We start from the raw sequence: 23,605 nt of genomic DNA on the forward strand, positions 1-23,605 counted from the left end.
AAATTCATCCCCTCAGAGCAGGCAACTGAGCTGTAATCCACAGTCATACTGACCCACACTCATCTAGGCCTATTTGTCATTTTGCCATCTTTCGTTTCTCCCATTTACTTTCAATCATTGTCATTCACATCCAAGGCTGATAGTTTTATATGCCTGGCAGTGATAAAACTGCATGTACTTCTTAATGGCATGTCCCCATGCTGTAATCCTCAGCAATATTGACTTGAACTTGTTTGTTTGTTGGTTTTTATGCCTTATTCAACCCATTCTATTTTATGGAACACATAAGGAATCATGTAGAAATTTAAGAGTGTAAAACAAACCAAAATATTGTGTGAATATTATTATATTATATTATTATATTATGTGGCTCTTATCTGCGGTGTTGTTAACTTTGGTTTTTGAGGCTGGTAACTGTGATAAACTTATCCTGTGCAACAGAAGAAACTCTTGGGCTTCCATTCCTGGGGAGGTTCTGATGAGAGCCAGTTTCATCATAACGTTTTGGATGGTAATTGCGAAAGTACTTGGAGGATACATTCAAAGTTCTTGACATTTTTCTTATTTAGGGATTTTTTTAAATTTATTAAACCAACTCTACCTCTTTAAAACACAACTGATGCTCTCAATCACATTAAGAGACAAGACATTTAAGTAATTAACTTTTGACAAGTTCAGCACAGCTGTTAACTGAAAGCCATTCCAGGTGACTCTTTTTTTTTTTTTGCTTATTAAATAATTGTATACGTCTTTGCTTTTTTTTTCTTATTTTCTCCCCAATTTGCATGGCCAATTACACAACCCTCTCATTAGGACTGCCCCTATCACTAGTGATATCCCAACACACCGGGAGGGTGAAGACTAGCACATGCCTCCTCTGATACATGTGAAGTCAGCCTCTTTTCGAACTGCTGCTGATGTAGCATTTCCGAGTAGCATCACAGCGCACTTGGAGGAAAGCACAGTGACTCGGTTCTGATACAGCAGCTCACAGACGCCTTGTGCTGAGCGACATCAACCTTTGGAGTGATGAGGGGAGAGAGAGCGCCATCTACCCACCCGGAAAGAGCAAGACTATTTGTGCTCTCAGAGCTCCGGTAGTCAATGGCAAGCTGCATGATCAGGATTCAACAATCTCCTGATCACAGTGATAGCGCTTCCTAAGTCTCCTCAGCAGGGTGTACAATGTATGCATGGCTGCATAACACTTTGACTACACCTCTAAGTGGACGTCTGAAGTGAGCTGCAGCCAATCTCTGCTCTGATGGATGTTTTATGTGGCTGAGGTGTGACACATTTACAGCGGCGTAATTGCGGACAGTGAGCTGCTGACACATGATGAGCAGATGGGAGTTAAACGGTGCACTCGTTTATGGACAGCAGTTATTCCTGCTTCTCATCTTCTCATCCTCAAGTTCACTCAACCAAGCCAGTGCGAATATATGTCAGATATAGGTCAGCTGGTCGACGAGGTCAACCAAGCTATGGAGCTGACTGTTCGTCCAGTGTAGTGTTCATCTGTTGAACCAGTAAAGAATAAGTGTGTGATGTTCTTAATGATACAGTGATGCAAGGTAACCCACAGCAACCATGTGACCAACCACCTAATATACCAAAGAAACCAATTAGCAGCAACATAAAAAACACCTGTGACACTATAGTCACCACCTGGGATACAACAGCTATCACTTACAGGTGCCATAGCAGCACCATAGCAACCACATATGATGCCATAAGAACCAACAAACAACGTCCACTGAATAAACCATAACATAGCAGTGCAATAGCAACACACTGGAATACTATGGAAACCGTTTAAAATTTGGAAACAGTGTAGCAATTGCTAAATCCCATAGCCTTTATCTAGCAATCCTTAGAAACATCAGAGTAACAACCCAATATTCCTAGCAACCATTTTACAACACTACAGCAACCACCTAGAATGCTAAAAAAACAATTAGCAGGATCATAACAAACACCTGTGACTTTTGTCACCACCTAGGATACAATGCCTACCACTTACCAGTGCTATAGCAACACCATAGCAACCACATATGATACCATGTAAACCACTAACCAACTTCCACTAAGCAAACACTTAGCAAACCTCAACAACCAGCTATCAGTGCAATAGCAACACCCTGGAATACCATGGAAAAGATTTAGTAACACTGAAGAAATCACTAAATCACATAGTTTCCACCAATCAAACCCTTATAAATACCAGAGCAACAACCTTGGATACTTAAGCAACCATACAACACTTAGCAACCACTTAACAACATCATAGCAACCACTTAATATACCAAAGAAACCGATTAGCAGTAACATAATAAACACTATTAGCCACCAACTGGGATACAGTGCCTGGCACTTACCAGTGCTATAACAACAACATAGCAACCACATACGGTACCATATGAACCACTAACTTCCACTAAGCAAACACTTAGCAAACCTCAACAACAACCTATCAGTGCAATAGCAACACCCTGGAATACCATTTATTTAGTAGCACTGTAGAAATCACTAAATCCCATAGCTTCCACCAAGCAAACCCTTATAAATACCAGAGCAACAACCTTGGATACCTAAGCAACCACATAGCAACCTTGCAACCACCTAATATACCAAAGAAACTAATTAGCAGCAACATAAGAAACAACTGTGATACTATAACCACCACCTGGAATACAGTAGCTACCACTTACCTGTGCCATGGCAACACTATAGCAACCACATGTGATACCATACGAACCACTAAACAATGTCCACTAAGCAAACACTTAGGAAACCTTAACAACCACCTACCAGTGCAGTAGCAACACCCTGGAATATGATGGAAATCATTTGGATTCACTGTAGCAATCACTAGAGTAACAACCTGGGATACCTAAGAAACCACAAAGCGAAACAATATTAAACACTAATATTAAACACAACCACTTAACAACACCATAGCAACCACACAACAGTACAGCGGGCGCCACTTAATCTGTACAATTGTTCTCTCAGTCTGCTTCCTTTTCTAGTTCTATATATCTGTAAATTTTAAATCATTCCATTTCAAATCTAATTCCTTTGTATTATTGCTTCCCATTTCTAATCCCCTTGCAGTTCCTCCCACCATCGTGAATTTCGGGGAACCTGTGAAATGGCACGACACGTGTATGGTGTTCACGGTGCGAGGATACCCCCTCCCCACGCTGCGCTGGATCTACAGGGAGGGCGAGATCACGCAGACTGAGTATGTGCGCACAGAGATGGAGGTGTATCAGGACAACCTGGAGGGCTGCCTAGTGTTCAAGAACCCGACGCACCACAACAATGGAAACTATACCCTGGAGGCCCGCAACGCTCTGGGTGTGGCCACCAAGACGGTGTACGCCCACTTCATGGGGGCGCCATTTGAGGGTGAGTTTTGATCTTGTATTAACAAATGTTTTAAGGTTAGCTAGATTTTGTTCCGATTTAGAGAAGATTGGGGGATTTTGCAAAGCAGGATATTATATTTAGAATATAGAAATTATCCAGTTGATATGTAAAGATGAAGATTATCTAATGGGACCATCCCATTTACACTGCTACGATGTGTCAACATACTGCAAGCAAAGAAGAAAAGCAAATAATTGCGATTTCAGGCTTTTCTGATCAATCCCTTTCTGATCAATCCCTGCCGATTTACAGTGACTCTGATTAGTGTAACACAGCATGAAGAAAGGTTGCTGAGATAGTTTGGGGTCTCTGGTGGGTTTTGAAAATATCAATGTATAATTTAATTGTAGCCTACGATTAATAATCTATAATCTGATAACTAGACAGTGTTATGAAACTCAATTGTACATTTACAATATATTTATAAATATCATCGCTGTCCAATGAAAAGCACTTATCTCCATTTTTGACAATATTTAGTTTAATACATTATTTGAACAGACAAACTGTCCCTTACACTGTGCCAAAATTTCTTGATGAACGGACCAATAGAAATGCTTCAAAATGACCTGATAAAAACTCTTTTTACATTGACTTCCATTGAAAGTTTACAAGGTTTTTTTCTCTCTCCTATAAAGTTGCTGTTTTGGAGATAAGTGTTTTTCATTGGACAACGATGATATACTGTAATAGTTTATAGGAAATAGGAAATGTATATATTAGTTCATAGGAAATAAAGCTTTTATAAAAACCATTACCATTATGACACAGTGAATGCCACTGTAATGCCCACAAGCGACCAGTTGGAGAGGGGCAGTGCGATCATGTGCGATGACACAAGGTGCATCATGATGCTCATTGCTATCTTACACCCTGACAACAGTCTATGTTCATGACTTGCGCCTGCATCGTTTAAATAGCAATGTTGCTTGTGAATTTACTGTATCTACACCAATTGGCGTGGTGGTCTGGAAGTAAAGTTACTTTAGGTAAATGTCTGGTGTATTGCTATCTTGGCAACAGAAAACACAGGTGCACCACTGACTGAATACAACCTAGAGAGATAGATAGATGTCAACTGCCAGATGTTCATTGCTATCTTGGTAGTGAATTGTCAACACAGGTGCATCCCCAATGCCTGTAAACCGCCACTTATATACATGGACAAGCAGCAGTGCACAAACCCATACCAAGTGCCTGTTGGTAGCTATACAGAACTTTTCAAAATTAATAAAATAATACAAAATACAATAACATTATTCTAAATCAAAACAAAATATAGGTAATTCTTATATCATATAGGTAATTAAATGACCTGCTCATGCACCTTCACAGCATGAATGAGCAGTTTCCTCTGCTGAGAAGCATTAAACACATCCAAGTAGCTGCGCCCCAGAAATAGCAATCCACAAAGGGAATGACAAGTGACATGCTGATTAGTTTATTGCACGTAATGCCCGAAACTCATCTATAACTCTTGGCAAATAATTATACACTGATGGCTCATATCCAGCCACAGCTTATTGACACCTTTAAGGAACATTACATTTTTATACTTCTAAATTTCAGGGAAAGTTTCTTGTGAAGGGTTTGTCTATGATTAGACTGTAAAGCACAGCAGAGCTGAGTTCTATAAGAATAGCTTCTTTAACACTAAAGGTGAGATTGTGACAAGTTAATGGGTAAATATAGACGCCGGATCGCGCTCTGAAAGATCACGCTGTTCGAGGTGATGCTGGAGCACACTGTGAACTTTCTGGTCTGGAAAATTACAACACAATTCCTTAGGGATATATGTATATGTATCTTAAAGTAAGCGAAAGCTGTGATTGTATAAAAAAATGCAAAATAAGTTAAGTTCAAATTCATCAAAATCTAATCTAATCTAATCTATATTCTAAACGCCACTTGCCAACATCAAATCAACCAAATAAAAGAGTTTCAGCTGTAAGATATGGTGATCAGAACTTAAGCTAACTAACGGAAAATGGTAATCTTTATAAAATGTAAAATTCAGTAACACTTCCCACGAACCCTGTATTCATAATTGCGTTATGAATGCATTCATGATGCATTATATGACATGCATAATACATTAAAATGACTGTAATAAGCCTGTATAATAACTCAAGTACTTACAGCGACATTCATAACACATTATAAACTACAATTATGTATAAGGGTTTATAAAGCAAGTTCATAAGAACATTGTACATTGTAGTTTTGGTCTATTTTGGTATAATGCATTATAATATGCAGCTGTGTATATTTCTCAAATTAAGCTTTTTTTTAAGTACGTAACGCATAATAAAGCCTTATTTACTGTCATTACTGTTTTAAGTGAAGTGAGTTTTTTATATGCTTTTTTATCGTGATGTAAATGTTATTATGCTTTATTGTAATGTCTTATAGAGCATTATTAGAGTGCTCTTACTGGCTTTAAGTAAAGTGTTTTTTTATTTTTTATTCCTACAGTAAGGCACAATAAAATTGAATGAAAACTCATTTCACTTAAAGTCAGTATTAAGACTGTATATAAGGCTTTATAATGTGTTACATTCTTTTATAAAAGCTAAGCTTTGAGAAATCTTAGCTGCATATTATAAGGCATTATACCAAAATATACCAAATATGTGTTATAGTGCATTACAACACTACACTGTACAATGTTCTTATGAACAGCTATTATAAGACATTATAAGCTTTTTCTTTATAAACCCTTACACTTGTTATGAATGTTGCTGTAAGTACTTATGAACTATTATACAGGCTTATTACAGTTATTGTAAGTTGTTATGCATGTCATATAGTGCAGTATGAATGCACTCATAATGCATTATGAATACAGGGTTTATAGGAAGTGTTACCTAAAGTTCAAATGTCATTAGATTTTGCCATGTTGCTGGTTGTCAACTTTTAAAGCTTGATGATCCCAATGTTGGACTTTTTGACTGTTATGTGACTTTTCCCAACTAAAATTAAAAAAAAAAATCTTGAGGAAACGGACCAATAGAAACTCTTCAAAATGACCTGAAATAAACTCTTTTTACATTGACTTCCATTGAAAGTTTACAAGGTTTTTCTCTTTCCTGTAAAGTTGCTGTTATGGAGATAAATGTTTTTTATTGGACAACGACGATATACTATATTAGTTTATAGGAAATAGGAAATGTATATATTAGTTTATAGGAAATAAAGCTTTTATAAAACCTACTCCATTACGACACAGTGAACGCCACTGTAATGCCCACAAGCGATCAGTTAAAGAGGGGCAAGGTGCATCACAATGCTCATTGCTATCTTACACCCTGCCAACAGTCTATTTTCATGGCTTGCGCCTGCGTCATTCCATAGCAATGTTGCTTGTGAATATACTGTATATACACCAATTGGTGTGGTGTTCTGGAAGTAAAGTGTCTTTAGGTACATTTCTGGTGTATTGCTATCTTGGCAACCGAAAACACAGGTGCACCACTGACTGAAATCAACCTAGATAGATGTCTAATGACAGACGTTCATTGCTATCTTAGCAGTGAATTGTTAACAAAGGCACCTTCTAAAATTCCCAACTAAAATTTGAGTTTTGACGTCTACCAGATGTAAATTTTCAACTTCAAACTTTTTCAGACTTCAGAGTCCAACATCTTTCTAAGGTCAAATTGATGATAAATTGTTAAGATTGGTTCCACCATCCCAAAATATCTGGACTGAAACTGACCACAGATGAAAGCCTAGAAGACGTGTAACACAAACTGTACTACAGTGGCTCATTGACCGCTCGTCATTCGCTGTGCAAAGCATTTACTCAGAAAGTGCTGTGATGGTTTAGTGTGGTGTAAGAGCCGCTAATGTGATGGGCTGGGATGGATTGTTATGAGTCTTCTGGGTCCTTGTGCATGAGAGTGATGTATCAATGTTAATATCATAAACTGAGAAAGCTCTTTTTTCCTGTTTCTTCCCAGTAGATTATATAGAATATGGTGAGTGCACCTCTTAATTGTTTGATGCATGCTTTTGAATATTAATAATACAATAACGTTTAAGGCCGTTTCTGCATGCACTGTTAAAAATAAGCATGCACTGAATTCTATTAACTAACTAACACACACACATACACACACACAAACATACATACTATCTCCAGACATTAACCTTTGTCAGAACATTTGTTGGAATGATGCTGATAACTCATTCTGATTGGTACACACTGATGGGTCTACTCCTATTGGCCCAGGGAGATCATACAGTTATTAATGGCCTATTTTGACTGGCTCATTCTGATTTATCAATTCTGATTTTTCTATTCTATTCTGATTGATACATTCTAATTGGCCTATTATAATTGGTCAATTTGGATTGGTCCATTCTGATCTGCCTATACTGATTCACCCATTTTAATTGAGCAATTGTGATTAATCCATTCTGATTGATCTATTCCAATTGGTGCATTCAGATTGGTGTTTTTGATCTGTCCATTTTGATTGGCCAATTGTTTTATTTGTATTTTTTTCATTCTGATTGGCCCATTCGTATTATAGTAAGACTGACACTATCAAAATTCAGAATACAGGATCACTGTGTCTGAATTGTGTGTGTGTGTGTGTGTGTGTGTGTGTGTGTGTGTGTGTGTGTGTGTGTGTGTAAATGTGCATGTGCTCATATTTTTGCATGTCTAATTATATTTGCGTATGTTTCATATTATTATGTTTGCATATGTATGTGTGTGTGAATGGGACCATATGTTTGTACATGCATGTGCTTTTTGCTGTTTGTGTGCATGCATGTGCATATATATGTGTGTGTGTGTGTGTGTGTGTGTGTGTGTGTGTGCGTGTGTGTGTTTGAGACAGAGAGAGTGAGAGTTTAGCCAGGACAGATGGACCCCGAGGTTTTGCCTTGTTCTCTTCCTTCAGTAAGAACAGACTGCCCTCAGCCTGAGGCTGCAGATCCTCCACTGTGGGGATTAGCAGGGTGTACTTTTGCCATACTGCAGTACTGCAGACCACAGTGATAACTTACTCTAACTGTGGGAGAGATATGAGAGTCTCATTAAGCTGAATATACAGCTCTGGAAAAATTAAGACTGAAAACCACTTCAGTTAATGAAATAGTTTCTCTGATTTTGCTATTTATAGGTTTATGTTTGGGTAAAATGAACGTGAATGTTTTATTCTACAAACTACAGACAACATTTCTCCAAATAATTCTAAATAAAAAGATTCTAATTTAGAGCATTTATTTGGAGAACATGAGAAAAAACTGAAAAAACAAAAAGATGCAGAGCTTTCAGACCTCAAATAATGCAAAGAAAACAAGTTCATATTCATAAAGATTTAAGAGTTTAGAAATCAATATTTGGTGGAATAACCCTGGCTTTTAATCACAGTTATCATATCATGTATCTTGGCATCATGTTCTCCTCCACCAGTCTTACACACTGCTTTTGGATAACTTTATGCCTTTACTCCTAGTGCACAAATTCAAGCAGTTCAGTTTGGTTTGATGGTTTGTGATCATTCATCTTCCTCTTGGTTACAATCCAGAGGTTTTCAATTTGGTAAAACAAAGAAACTGATACATTTATAGATGTATATTAATAAGACTCTAAATGTAGGTATTGTGATAGTATTTTTTTTTAGTTATAGTATTTTTCACAATAATGGTGCACCAGATTATAAGACACACTATCAATAAACGTCTGGTATTGTTTCTGGTCTATTTTCATACACAAGGCACACTGGATTATAAAGCACATTAAGTGACACCAGTAAGTCAGAGGGGTGTCGCCATGCTTATCTTCAAATTCAGCAGGTCTCACCTAAAAAGCTTAAAGCTAGGCTAAGTTAAGTAAACAAGACTGTGATTCTTAAAAGTACAGGGGTTGGACAATGAAACTGAAACACCTGTCATTTTAGTGTGGGAGCTTTCATGGCTAAATTGGAGCAGCCTGGTTGCCAATCTTCATTAATTGCACATTGCACCAGTAAGAGCAGAGTGTGAAGGTTCAATTAGCAGAGTAAGAGCACAGTTCTGCTCAAAATATTGCAATGCACACAACATTATGGGTGACATACCAGAGTTTAAAAGAGGACAAATTGTTGGTGCACGTCTTGCTGGTGCATCTGTGACCAAGACAGCAAGTCTTTGTGATGTATCAAGAGCCACGGTATCCAGGGTGATGTCAGCATACCACCAAAAAGGACCAACCACATCCAACAGGATTAACTGTGGACGCTGTAAGAGGAAGCTGTCTGAAAGGGATGTTCGGGTGCTAACCCGGATTGTATCCAAAAAAATATAAAACCACGGCAAACTCTCCTGTTTCCACCAGAACCACAGGGACAATAAATTATTGTGGTCTAAAACCAGAGTTTCAGTTTCATTGTCCAAACGCTGCATATATATATATATATATATATATATATATATATATATATATATATATATATATATATATATATATATACTGAAACTTCTGCATAATGCTGCACATCAGTATGTAGGTATTGTGATAATATACACTGAGGCAGAGATACAGTCTCTCGTCATTAGCATATTTGAAAACTACACCTGCATGTTTTTATGATATTCAAAGTTCATCCCTCCATTCATTCTCTAGTGAGTCCGAGTTTGACGCCCACCATTGCGGTCACGCACCGGCCAGAAGAGGACACCTTTGGGGTGAGTATTGTTTTGACTCATTTTGGAGTGTTCAATGTTTTAAATGGGATTTATTTGATGTAAAGTCTAATATACTGTCCTTGTGAAGAAACCATTTCATGAGTAACTACAGTAGATGTGTTGCGTTTGTGCTAAAAAACAGAAAGACGACACCCCGATTTTTCTCCTAAACGCTGCACTAACAGCGTCGTATAAAAACACTTAGGTCAAATCAAAGCTGACAGAGTCCTGCAGTAAAACTTTCAGAGAGAAGAAGCTCTATAATTAGGAGCTCCAAACAATTCTCCCCCTGACACCGAACATATCACCATTAAAAGCTCCAAATAAGGACATAATCTCCATCCAGCCAATTACGCCTCAACCATGAACTAAATTACATTTTTAAGAAGCTGTAAAACACAGCAGCCATGAGGGAGCGACATGATAAAGAAGAAAAAAAGACAGGAATACAAAGAAATGAGAGGAAAAAGAGGAATTAAATGGCTCACTTTCAACTGCCCTTCATCTGTTTCGTATTTTAAATCCTGCTTTAAAAAAAGCCATGCTGTACTTTTTACACCCCTGATCACTAAACTTACTGATCACTGAGTTTTAGTTTAACCATCCTGTTTGGTTTGTTTAACAATAACTAGTTCTGTGTTCACAGCCCATTATAGCTGATTTTACATCCATAATAATATGTATACAGCCCACTTCACTTCAAAATGATAGATTTTTATGATTTTACTATTCAGAGGTATATGTTTGAGTAAAATGAACATTGTGGTTTATTTACATTTATACAACAGTTAGTTCTGACCTCACTATTTGATTGGTTGAGAAGTGTTCAAGCTGTGATGATATATGTGATAACATCACAGCCTTTTCACACTAAACTTTGTATCACTCCGCCGGCGTGTTGCCAAGTAACGGCGTGTACATACAGTACAGTTTTGAATCATCGCCTCCACCGGCGCCAGCAGCAGCGTTAGCTTAACACAGGCAACCGCTCAGTCACGGCGTGCTGGATCGTATTTTGTGGAAAAAAAGGGGAAAAAAATTGCTCGGCTAATGCCAGGCTAGGCTAATCTAAGTTAATGCTGAGCTAAAGCAAACTACGCTAACCTAACCACAGTCCAGCCGGCTAGCTAAAACCAACACCACCCAGCAAAACAGGCAGAAATGCTCAAAAAATGCGCAGCTTTCACCTGAAGACGACTCCACAGAGCAGGAGAGGAGAGTATTAGTGTTATTTCACGCTCCTAATGTTGCAGTCTTCGCTTATTCCCACTTTTGATTTCAAGCTAACTTTCGTGGTGTTAGTCTGTATGAACCATACACCGTTTTGTAGTTAAGTTTCAGTTCTGTTACAGTTTTTGTGGAACTACTTTTTGGCGGAAGGCACAGTCCATATTAAAGCATATTCAAACTGAAGTTCTTTGATTTATTTTCTTAATTAATTTTGTAAAAAAAAAACCTGTTGTATAAAAGCAATAGAACACTTGAGATCGTGTGTTATCACGAATAACACCTTGGCTGTGATGATCTATGGCACGAACGAATCACAGCCATGATGTTATTCGTGATAAGACACGACCTCTTGTGTTCTATTGCTTAAATATTAGTATTTATTTACAAAAAAAAGAGAAATGGCTAAAATACCAACCTCAAATAATGCAAAGTTTATATTCATTTAGACACAGCAATACTAATGTTTTAACTCTGGAAGAGTATTTGGTGGAATAACCCTTTAGTTTTTGATTACAACCTTTAATCTCCAGACCTGAACCCCATTAGGTACCCCATTTTTTTTTATTAAGGTTTTTATTATTAATGGAGAAAATAAATCTAATGTACATGTGAAAAAGGTGTTGCTCCCAGTTAAAACATAACTTAACTGTGATTTATAACACCTGAGTTAAATGTCTCTAGGCCTGATTACTGGCCTGATTACTGCCTCACCTGTTCTTAATCAAGAAATCGTTAAAGAGGAGCTGCCTGACAAAGTGAAGTAGACTAAAACATACTCAAAAGCTAGACATCATGCCAATGTCCAAATAAATTCTGGAAGAAATAAAAGAGAAATGAACTGAAATCTGAGTGTTTTGGGACTCCAGTGAACCACAGTGAGAGTCATTATCACAAATAGCAAAAACATAAGAACAGTGGTGAACCTTCCCAGAAGTGGCCGTCCGACCAAAATTACCCCAAGAGCTCAGCGACGACTCATACAAGAGGTCACAAAAGAACCCACAACAATATCCAAAGAACTGCAGGCCTCACAAAGTTATGAAATATTATTTTCATATTTGCGTTTTTCGTACGTCCATATTTGATCAAATGCAGACATGTTATACACCATTCGAACCGTCTGCCCCTCCGGATTACGGAAGTGTGCTCCTTTTTACTGTAGGATGTACGGTATGTTCCTGAATTAGAGCCAAAGAGTGTGTTACACTGTGTGTTTAGAGTTTAAATCTGCTTGTGTTTCGCTTTGTGTTTACTTTAGGACACTCGAGACACACACCCAACCCCCTCGAGCGCTTCCCCCACACTTTTACCTTCAAAATACCTCCAAACTTAAGAAAATTCATCAATCCAGTCACCAGTTATTCTCCTTTATATCCAAACAGTGCTTGAAATAATTTGAGGCAGAAAAAAAATATCAACTTTAACGCTTTATCAAAAGCGGATTATTGGTCGCTCCACGAATCCACGCATATCTAATGAATCAGCAGACCCTCACAGACAAGACGGTATGCAAATGAGCTCTGTCAGCCAATCAGGTGCCGAGTTCTGCCAGCTGAAAGGGAGTGACCGTCCGACCAAAATTACCCCAAGAGCAGAGCAACGACTCATACAAGAGGTCACAAAAGATCCCGCAACAATATCCAAAGAATTGCAGGCCTCATTTGCCTCAGTTAAGGTTCATGCATTCACGACTCCACTATAAGAAAGAGACTATGAAATAATGGCCTGCATGACCGAGTGCCAAGACAAAAAAAAAACACTGCATAGCAAAAACAACATTAAGCCCTGTTTCAATTTTGCCAGAAAACATCTTGATGATCCCCAAGACTTGGAAAAATACATTATATCTTCAGTAAACGTAAAATTGCATCTCAGAAAAAGAACATTGTACCTACAGGAAAAATATGGTGGTGCTAGTGTGATGGTCTGGGGCTGTTTTGCTAGTTCAGGACCTGGAAGACTATTCAGCGATCTATTTGTGACCTGAAGCTGAAATGAGCTTGGGTTCTGCAGCAGGACAATGATCCACAACACACTGGCAAGTTCACCTCTATATGGCTGAATAAAAACAAAGTGTAGACTTTGGAGTGGCCAAGTAAAAGTCCTGACCTGAATCCTAGTGAGATGCTGCAGCAAGACCTTACAGGTGGTTCATGCTAGAAAACCCTCCAATATGGTGAAATTAAAATAATTCTGCAAAAAAGAGTGGAGCCAAAATTCCTCCACAGCGCTGTGAAAGACACATTGCATATGTGTAGGTTGCAAACAGTTTTTTTACACAGGGCCATGTAGGTTTTTATTTATTTATTTATTTATTTTTTCATAATAAAAACCTTTATTTAAAAACTGTATTTGTTTGATGATCTAAAACATACACAGACATGCAAAAAAAGAATTAATTAAGTAAATCATCAGTTAGGTTTGATGTCACAATGTGATAATGTGATGACACACAGATGTTCTATGAGTGCTTATATTGAACAATAATAAAAACACAACCACATTCTCTTTTTGCTTATTCAGTTCTTGCAAACTCTTCTGTATTTTTCATTGCATATGATAAATCATACATAATTCCGAGTCAGAGTAAAACTTGATTGACATCCATAAACTGTATTAGTATTAGTATTAGTATTTGGTAACACTTTCTTTGAATGTCATCTCTGTAAGACTCTATAAACATACTCATAACACATTATAATGCATTCATACGGCATTATAAACATGGCTATACATATTTATAAAAATGTATAATTCATTATAGCCATGTTTATTATGCATTATGAACTGTGATTATAATGCATTAATAGCTGTGTTTATAACATGTTTACAGACTGAATCATGACTAAAAAAGCTTCCAACTTATAAGCAAACCCTAAATAATCCTATAAAAATATTTTAACCACTCATAAATTTTGCTTGCCTTGAATATAGTGCTAATTATAGTCAATTATAATGTATTATAACAGGTCTTTGTGCGCTCTAAGTAAAGTGCCAGACTTTCATTGTAGGACTAGATTATTAATGATAGAGATATACTATTTTAACAGAGATATCATGAGCACAGCTTATAATGTATTATGATGGCAGGTCATAATGCTTAATAAACATGGCTACAATGGGTTTTGCATTTTTAGAAAGATTCATAGCCATGTTTATAATGTCTTATGAATGCATTATAATATGTTATGAATGTGGTTATAGCGTCTAATAAAGATGATATTCATAGAAAGTGTTACCTAGTATTTCTTTTTTGTATTTTTATATATTTCCTGTAATATTTTGTATATATAGTTTTTCTTTATATATTTTCCTGACCTGTTTCTCTGTCCTTTCATCTCTTATAACAAGATGATTACTTACAAAATATTTAAAAAAATAAACCTGCAGTTTTGCATTTTGTGAGTTTCAGCCAAATATTTTTTTTTTTATATATTTTTCATCTTTGAAAAAAAAAAAAAAATATATATATATATATATGTATATATTGTTAAAAGCTCGCCTTGTTCTCGTAAACCAAATATCATGCCTCGTCTCATGAGATTAGTGTCTCATCACCCCCAATCAATAATGTTACAGTCTGAATTGTGAGTCATATATATTTGGACTCATAAGGACTACACATTATTTGATTTTTTGAAACATTTATCGATTCATTACAAACACATGTATAAATTCTTTTTGATCTGAATCAGGAGTGTCCAAACATTTGACTGGTCCTGTAAATTCTGTGTGTGTGTGCCTCTGTGTGTGTTTGCCTGAAGATTTTCCGTGCTGTGATTTTCTGCTGGTTATTTGTTTCATCAAAGCTTCTGCTGCCTTAAGCAGAAACACGACACCCTGAAATAAAGCTTTGATGATTACCGCATTCACATCAATACACAGCGAATGCACACACACACACACACACACACACACACACACACATAAAAGCAGACGGCCACGCAGAAGCCAGACTTTCTCTGAGGCCTCGTCTGCACATTTCTGAAAAAACACCTGGTTTTCTTTTGTTTGCGATAAAAAAAATAAAAAAAATCTCTATCCACAAAAAGCGTTTCCTGTAATTCACATGGAGCGTTGAAATCAGCCCCGGCCTGGATGCAGGTGATAATACTTGTGAACAGATGACATCCAGAGCTTTCAGAGCTTTCAGAGGAGCATTTTGAACATCAAGTTCCCCCTCATGCTGCCAAAACCATACAGACCATCAAGGCATGGAAACTCTGAACGTGTTCTTTTCTACTTGGCACCAAAGCTACTTTCCTAGTTTTTGAGAGTTGTTAGGTGGGGCATCCATGAGCATCAGTAAGTCTTGGATTCCCATGACCATGTCACGTATTCACTGGTTGTTCTTCTTTGGATCCAAAGATGTATAGTACCAAAGTAGAACTACTTCACTACTGTACTGACTGTCTTTCACTCTGAGAACTTTCCACTGCTTTCTGTAATAACCACACTAATAACACAGTACTGTACTTTTGGTAACACTTTACTTGGATGGTCCATTTGATGGCCTCTTTGATGCTCAACTGACATTCAAGTAACATTCAACTACATGTCTATTAAATGCAAATGAACTAAAAGGTGAAAGTAAATAATTCTCTATTGAATATAACCCAACATTCAACTCTGATCCAAACGCTTATCTTAATATTTTAGGATTGGGTTTAGGGTTAGATTTTAAGATTAGGTTAAGGTTAGGGTAAGGGTGAGGTGTAGGGTTAGATTTTATGGTTGATTAAGGGTTAAGGTTAGGGTTAGGTATACGGTTAGGTTCTATTTTGAATCATTTACATTCAACATAGGGTTAAGTTCAATTTAATGGACATTCAATTCAGTGTTAGTTGAATGTAAGTTGAGCATCAACAAGGCCATAAAATGGACCATCCAAGTAAAGTGTTACCATACTTTTATTTTCAGTACTTCAGTACTACATTTTACAATAAACTACGTGCAATACTTAAGTAGAAAAGAATTTGAATATTTTATTACTTCCACTTAAGTGTGGAGCTTTGAACTTCTACTCAAGTCACTATTTTAAAAGAGAACTTGCACTTTTGCACAAGTCTTCTCAAGGCTCTCAAGTACTTTAATACTTTACACGTCTGCTTGGAACACTTTTGGTATTTACTGATCACTGCAGCTTGCCAGGAACACTCAACAAAGAGATTTTCTGACCCAGCTAACACAGTTTCACTTATTTCCTAATATAACCACCCATTGACAAGTGCCTTTGGAAGCATATCATTAGTGTCATTCACTGACTAATCACTTCTAAAGGCACATTAATCAAAACAGCCAATTTAATTCAACATGAAAACAGGCTGTCTTTACAGCATAAACCCAATCAAATGTTATAACTGGCATCAGGGACCCTCTGGATGCTTACCACCAGTGAATGTCATACAGCTCTAAAAAAAATATATATATATGATATATATATGATAATTAAGAGACCACTTTAGTTTCTGAATCAGTTTCTCTGATTTTGCTATTTATATTTATATGTTTAAGTAAAATGAACATTGTTGTTTTATTCTATAAACTACGGACAACATTTCTCCCAAATTCCAAATAAAAATATTGTCATTCAGAGCTTTTATTTGCGGAAAATGAGAAACGGTTGAAATAGCAAAAAGATTCTGAGCTTTCTGACCTCAAATATAATGCAAAAAAAAAAAAAAAAAAAAACTAGTTCATTATTATAAAGCTTTAAGATTTCAGAAATCAATATTTGGTGGAATAACCCTGGTTTTTAATCACAGTTTTCATGCAACTTTGCATGTTCTCCTCCACCAGCCTTACACACTGCTTTTGAATAACTTTATACTGCTCCTGTGGTTTGATGGCTTTTGATCATCCGTTTTCCTCTTGATTATATTCCAGAGGCTTTCAGTTTGGTAAAATCAAAGAAACTCATTCATGTTTTTGTTATATGAATCTAAACAAATGAAAAAACAAACAAACTGGATTTTAGTGAACCTCTAGATGCTTACCAACAGTGACCAGTGAACTAGAATGACATTTAGAGAACTAGAAGAAAAACATATTTCAGAAAAAAAAAATCAGTATATTTTTGGATGGGCACGTATGGTGTGTGAGAAAGCGTTTATTTGTCAGTTTAAATATTTCCCTCTGCCGCCTTCTTCCACCTGAACATTGTTGAAGAGCCGAAGGGCCTATTATTAAAGTCCATTTACGGGCCGCGACTCCGAATAATAAAAGTTTTCACGCCACTTTTCTGCTCAATCAAGCGTAGAGGGAAAGTTCATTTAATCTTGTTTGGCCGCCGACAAGAGCATTAAAATATCTTTATAGAAATGGCCCGGAAGTGTGTGAATCAGACTAATCCCCTCACACACTGCTGACTGTGTGTGTGTGTGTGTGTTTAGCAATAAGGTGCTGCTCGCTGCTCAGAGCCTGTTACTGTTAGCCTTATCGTTCCGGACGCCGAGGCTTTTCTCCGAGCTGATGAAGTGCTCAGCGCTTTGCCAATAGAGGAATTTTTCTCGCTTGCTTTTTTCTCCGGCTGTGTGAAAGTGGGTTTGTTTGTCAGGATTACACTGCGACTCTTTACACACACCTTTGAAACTGCTGCTGTTCTGGGTGAGGATTAAGCCTGACCTTGGACTAAATTACACTGTCAAAGACTTGCCCATTAAAATGCACCTTTTAAGCAGAGGCTTGAACTCGGTGGGTCTGGATTAATTCCTTGTTGTTTTAATAAATATTTAAAGCAGTTGAGACATTAATGTACAACATGATCAGATTTAAAAGGCTTATATTGTGTATGATATACTAGTGCAATTCAGTTCAGAATGTAAAACTCAATCTGAAATTTTTGTCGCTTTTTAGTTTACTGCCTAATTTGAACAGACAAACTGTCCCTTACACTGTGACAAAATTTCTTGATGAACAGACCAATAGAAACTCTTCAAAATTACCTGAAATAAACTCTTTTTACATTGACTTCCATTGAAAGTTTACAAAGTGTTTCTCTCTCCTGTAAAGTTGCTGTTTTGGAGATAAGAGTTTTTTTATTGGACAGCTACGATATATTATATAAATATAGCACACATAGAGTGATCTATTGTAAGCGTTTATTTATTTTAGTGTTGATAATTTATAGATTATAACCAGTAAAAACCCAAAAATCTGTATCTAAGAAAATGTGAATATTATATAAGACCAATTGGTACTTTTGGCAATGTGGGCAGTGTGACAAGTCCTGCTGGAAAATGAAATCTGCATCTCTAGCAGAGGGAAGCATGAAGTGCTGTAAGATTTAGTGGGAAAACAAAACTGCACTGACTTTAGACTTGATAATAAAACACAGTGGATCAACACCAGCAGATGACATGTCTCTCCAAACCATCACTGATTGGTGGAAACTTCACACTAGACCTCAAGCAGCTTGGACTGTGTGTCATTTGACAAAAAAAAAGTATAAATGTATATAATAGTAAAAAACACTATAATAAACTTTAATAAATGCTTTATAATGTTTATATAACTGACAAAATTATTCTGACAGACTGCAGTACACTACAGAAAGCATAGGGGGTGCTCTATAATGCTTTATAATGCTTTTTTTTTCCACATGCTAAAAAAACATTGACTTTTGTATGAAGTGTGTGTTAATGTTAAGTGTGTTAATCTGTGTATTTGTGTGTGTGTAGGTTTCGATCGCAGTGGGACTAGCCGGATTTGCCTGTGTTCTCCTCCTCGTCATGTTTGTGCTCATTAACAAATATGGCAGACGCTCCAAGTTCGGCATGAAAGGTAAGAAATGGTGAACGGCCCCAGCTGGAGGCCCAGCATGGAGCTTTACTGTTTGACTTGAACTTAGCGCATTTCCTCCACTCCATTCGGCTGATGAAGGGTTGAGAACTGCCTCTCATTCTTGTGCGTTCTGTCAGATCAAGGCATTTCAAAATGGGTGGTGGTGTAAAGTTAATTGTGGTGATTATCTTTGATTTCTTGTCTTTATCCCAAGGGTTTTGACTTTCAGTAGAGCAGCAAATTGTTAAAATGAAACTTCTTGAAGATAGTATTTGTGGCATTGTTCTGTATTATGTGTGATTTTGGGTGTTTTTTGTGGTTATGACTGAAATGAATTGCACTCTTTGTGTTGTTTCCTTGTTTTGCAATACCCAGACAATATGGTTGTTCAAAATAACTAACTGTATTTCACTTTAAGGAAGCATAAGAACGCTTTATAATGCTTTAAAATCTTCATATAACGCTCAAGTTTGATCTGAGAGAGAGTAGTACACTGCAGACAATGTAAAAAGCACTCTATAATACTGTATAATGTTCATATGATCCACACATTCATTCTGATAGATTGTAATACACTGCAGGAAGCGTATGAGGCGCACTATGACACACTACAAGGTTCATATGATCTGGACACTCATTCTGACAGACTGCAATACACTACAGGAAGTGTAAGGGGGGCACTACACTGTTTTATAATGTTCATATGAATCCACACACTCATTCTGACAGACTGTAATACACTACAGAAAGTGTAGGAGGTGCACTATAATGCTCTGCAGTGTTCATATAATCTGTACACTCATTCTGACTGACTGTAATACACTACAGGAAGCGTAGAGGAAGTGCACTATAATGCTCTTTAATGATTATAAGATCTTCATACTCATTCTGACAGACTGTAATACACTACAGGAAGTGTAGGAGGCGCACTATAATGCTCAATAATGTTTATATGATCTGCACACTCATTCTGGCAGACTGTAATACACTACAGGAAGTGTAGCAGGCACACTATAATGCTCTACAGTGTTCATATGATCTGCACACTCATTCTGACAAACTGTAATACACTACAGGAAGTGTAGCAGGCACACTATAATGCTCTACAGTGTTCATATAATCTGTACACTCATTCTGACAGACTGTAATACACTACAGGAAGTGTTGGATGCGCACTATGATACTTAACAGTGTACATATAATCTGCACACTCATTCTGACAGACTATAATACATTAGAGGAAGTGCACTATAATGCTCTATAATGGTCATATGATCTTCATACTCATTCTGACAGAGTGTAATACTCTACAGAAAGTGTAGGAGGTGCACTATAATGCTCTACAGTGTTCATATAATCTGTGCACTCATTCTGACAGACTGTAATACACTACAGGAAGTGTAGGAGGCGCACTATAATGCTCTATAATGATCATATGATCCAAACAGTCATTCTGACAGACTATAATACATTAGAGGAAGTGCACTATAATGCTCTATAATGATCATATGATATTCATACTCATTCTGACAGAGTGTAATACACTACATAAAGTGTAGTAGGTGCACTATAATGCTCTACAGTGTTCATATAATTTGTACACTCATTCTAACAGACTGTAATTCACTACAGGAAGTGTAGAGGAAGTGCAATATAATGCTCTATAATGTTCATATGATCCAAACAGTCATTCTGACAGACTATAATACATTAGAGGAAGTGCACTATAATGCTCTATAATGATCATATGATATTCATACTCATTCTGACAGAGTGTAATACACTACAGAAAGTGTAGGAGGTGCACTATAATGCTCTGCAGTGTTCATATAATCTGTACACTCATTCTGACAGACTGTAATACACTACAGAAAGTGTCAGAGGCGCACTATAATGCTCTTTAATGATCATATGATCTACACACTCATTCCGACAGACTGTAATGTGATACAGAATGTATGTAGTAGGCGATATATCTTCTATATTTCCTCTTCGTTCAGGGAGAGGGTAATTTGAATGATGGTGGCACTGTGACAGAAGTATTATGGTTATAGTTAATAAAGTAATTGACGATAAAAATTAATCCTGAGTTCTAGCTCTATTAATAATTAGCGAGGTGAGTGTGAAGCCATGTGTTCACCTTGCCAGCTGATTTGTATAAGGCTGAGCTTGCTGCAGTATCAGCCCTGCTTTAGATCTCGGAGGAGGATTTGTGGTGCTCAGGCCTGAAACCCTGGCCACTGTCCAGTCTCCGCATTAGCCTGGCCTGCGCTTGCCTTCTGGAAGCGCTGAGGGACTATCAGAGGTTTGGATGTGGATTGTGTCACTCAGTCATGGATGCCGAGGGTGGAGGTCCAGGGACGGTTTGGCATCTCTTTTGTATTCTGTTTTTGTATTCTGCTTGCTGCATTCAAAACTCTTTCTATCTCTTCCTCTCTGTCAGAACTGTTCTAAAGCACTGCCACTATGATTGGGACATCGCTGGTTTGAATCCTGGTTATTCAGCTTGCCATCAGCTGCTGGAGCCCTGAGAGATCACAATTGGCCTTGCTCTCGTTTCTGGGTGGGTAGATGGCGCTCTTCCACCTCATCACTCATAGGGTGATGTGGATCAGCATAAGACGTCTGTGAGCTGATGTATCAGAACAGTGTCGCTGCGCTTTCCTCCAAATGGCAGTGCTGCATCAGTAGCAGTTTAAAAAGAGGCGGTGACTGACTTTACATGTGTCGGAGGAGGCATGTATTAGTCTTCACCCTCCTTGTGTTGAGGCATCACTAGTGAAGTGGTATATGCAGCTGACTAGCAGCTATAGTGGGAGAGACAATTGGCCTAGCTAAATTGGGAGAAATGGGGAAAAATCATAAATTTTTAAAATAACCTTTTTTTGTTAGAACCTTTATAATGCATTCGCAGACATGTCGTATCAGCCACAGACCATCCATAACATTAACATAAAACCACCTGTCTAATATCGCATGGGTCCACCTCGTGCCATTAAAGCACCTCTGATATGTTGTACCATAGAATACAAAGTAGTATCTGGCACCAAGGCTGATGTTAGCAGCACATTTTCTACAAGTCCTACAAATTGTGAAGCAGGGCCTCCATGATCACTAGTGAATGGACACACTACTGCTACACACACACTACTATTTCATAGACTGGGAAAAATGAGTGCCGTACATTAAGACGAGCTTAACCCCTTACCAGGCCTTGGGTTTGTATACAGTTGTATAAAATACAATACATTGTTTACAATCTGAAAGCTTTGAGGTCACTTTCTACTCTACTCTACTTAATAATTTCAGATCAGTACCCGGAATCAAACCCAAATTCTGATAGTTTGAAATTAGACATAACAAAGACAACAGTAATGAAACTACATACAAGGACAACCTTCCTTGTTGTACTTGTTGTACCGCAGAAGACATGCCTAATATACAGTCTGTTAAATGTATCAAGAGCTAGTGTAATGTCCGTGATAGACATAAATACAACGCAAAATGGAAAGAATATTTTCTAACACTGAAACTAGTGCTCTTTTTTGAACTACCCATTCGTGCCTGGCTAGGAGCTTGATTTTATATACCTGTGACAATGGGACTAAATGAAACAAATAAATTAATAAAATGATACATAATTATACATTTATGAGCCTGCAGATCATTGAACAGTGTCTTTTAGCGCCAGTGTGAACCTAAATCATTGCTCTAAATGTATTATATAAATGCACCTGATTCTACCAAAGAAAGTTTCAATGCCACTGTTCTTGCGTTTCAATCTCTGTTCCCACGAGGCCTAACTTTTTTTTCCATTTTCTTTCCTCCACTTTTACAGCCCCCAGTCCCTCCTCTCCTCCCCGTCTTCTTTCTTTCTCTTTTCTTTTTCTTTAGCCTGTCCCTCCCTCCCTCCCTCCTCCCTCCCTCCCTCCTCCAACTCTACTCGTCTTCTGTTTAACAACAGCTCAGAGCCTCTCAGCTCTCAGTGCTTCTGTTTTTTTGTACAAAGTTAATTAAAAGCAGATTAAGTCGATAACACTGGCAGACACGGAGTTAGAGGAGGGAGGAAAGGAAGTAGGGGAAGTGTAGACAGAGCGGATGGATGGACGGACGCACGGTTGTGCCAGCCATGCCCTGTTCCGGCTGGGTAGAACTCCAGCTGTTTACAGCCAGAATCTCCACAATCTCCCTGTCCTCCGGTTCCGCTGTTTTGCTTTGTGTGCAGTGCGACCTGCAGTGCCAGACAATAGAACACACACACACACACTCACACACACACACACACACACACACACAGGAAGTGATAGTGATAGACAGGCAGACAGAAGCACAGGTGGGAATACAGACGGACAAATGGACTGACGGATGGACTGACCTGCATACGGACTGCAGGACAGACAGACAGGTACAAATACATGGGCGGACAAAAAGACAGACATGTAAATAGAGACATGTCAATCTAAAAGACAGACTGACA

At 37.6% G+C, this 23,605-nt stretch overlaps 1 protein-coding gene across 4 annotated transcripts in view; it reads left to right on the forward strand.

Moving 5' to 3' along the window:
- ntrk3a (neurotrophic tyrosine kinase, receptor, type 3a) overlaps positions 1-23,605 on the forward strand; it is a 438,952-nt gene that overhangs the window by 227,684 nt on the left and 187,663 nt on the right. For 2 of the 4 annotated variants that reach the window (XM_049483984.1, XM_049483986.1), the window contains exons 8-11: positions 3,118-3,414; positions 7,398-7,415; positions 10,055-10,116; positions 19,026-19,128. In XM_049483984.1, the coding sequence (XP_049339941.1) occupies positions 3,118-3,414; positions 7,398-7,415; positions 10,055-10,116; positions 19,026-19,128 (480 nt within the window). The remainder of the gene's footprint in view (positions 1-3,117; positions 3,415-7,397; positions 7,416-10,054; positions 10,117-19,025; positions 19,129-23,605) is intronic. The other 2 variants (XM_049483985.1, XM_049483987.1) reach the window with 1 other exon arrangement.

Source organism: Astyanax mexicanus, chromosome 10 (assembly GCF_023375975.1).
Source record: "Astyanax mexicanus isolate ESR-SI-001 chromosome 10, AstMex3_surface, whole genome shotgun sequence".
NCBI classification, from domain to species: domain Eukaryota; kingdom Metazoa; phylum Chordata; class Actinopteri; order Characiformes; family Acestrorhamphidae; genus Astyanax; species Astyanax mexicanus.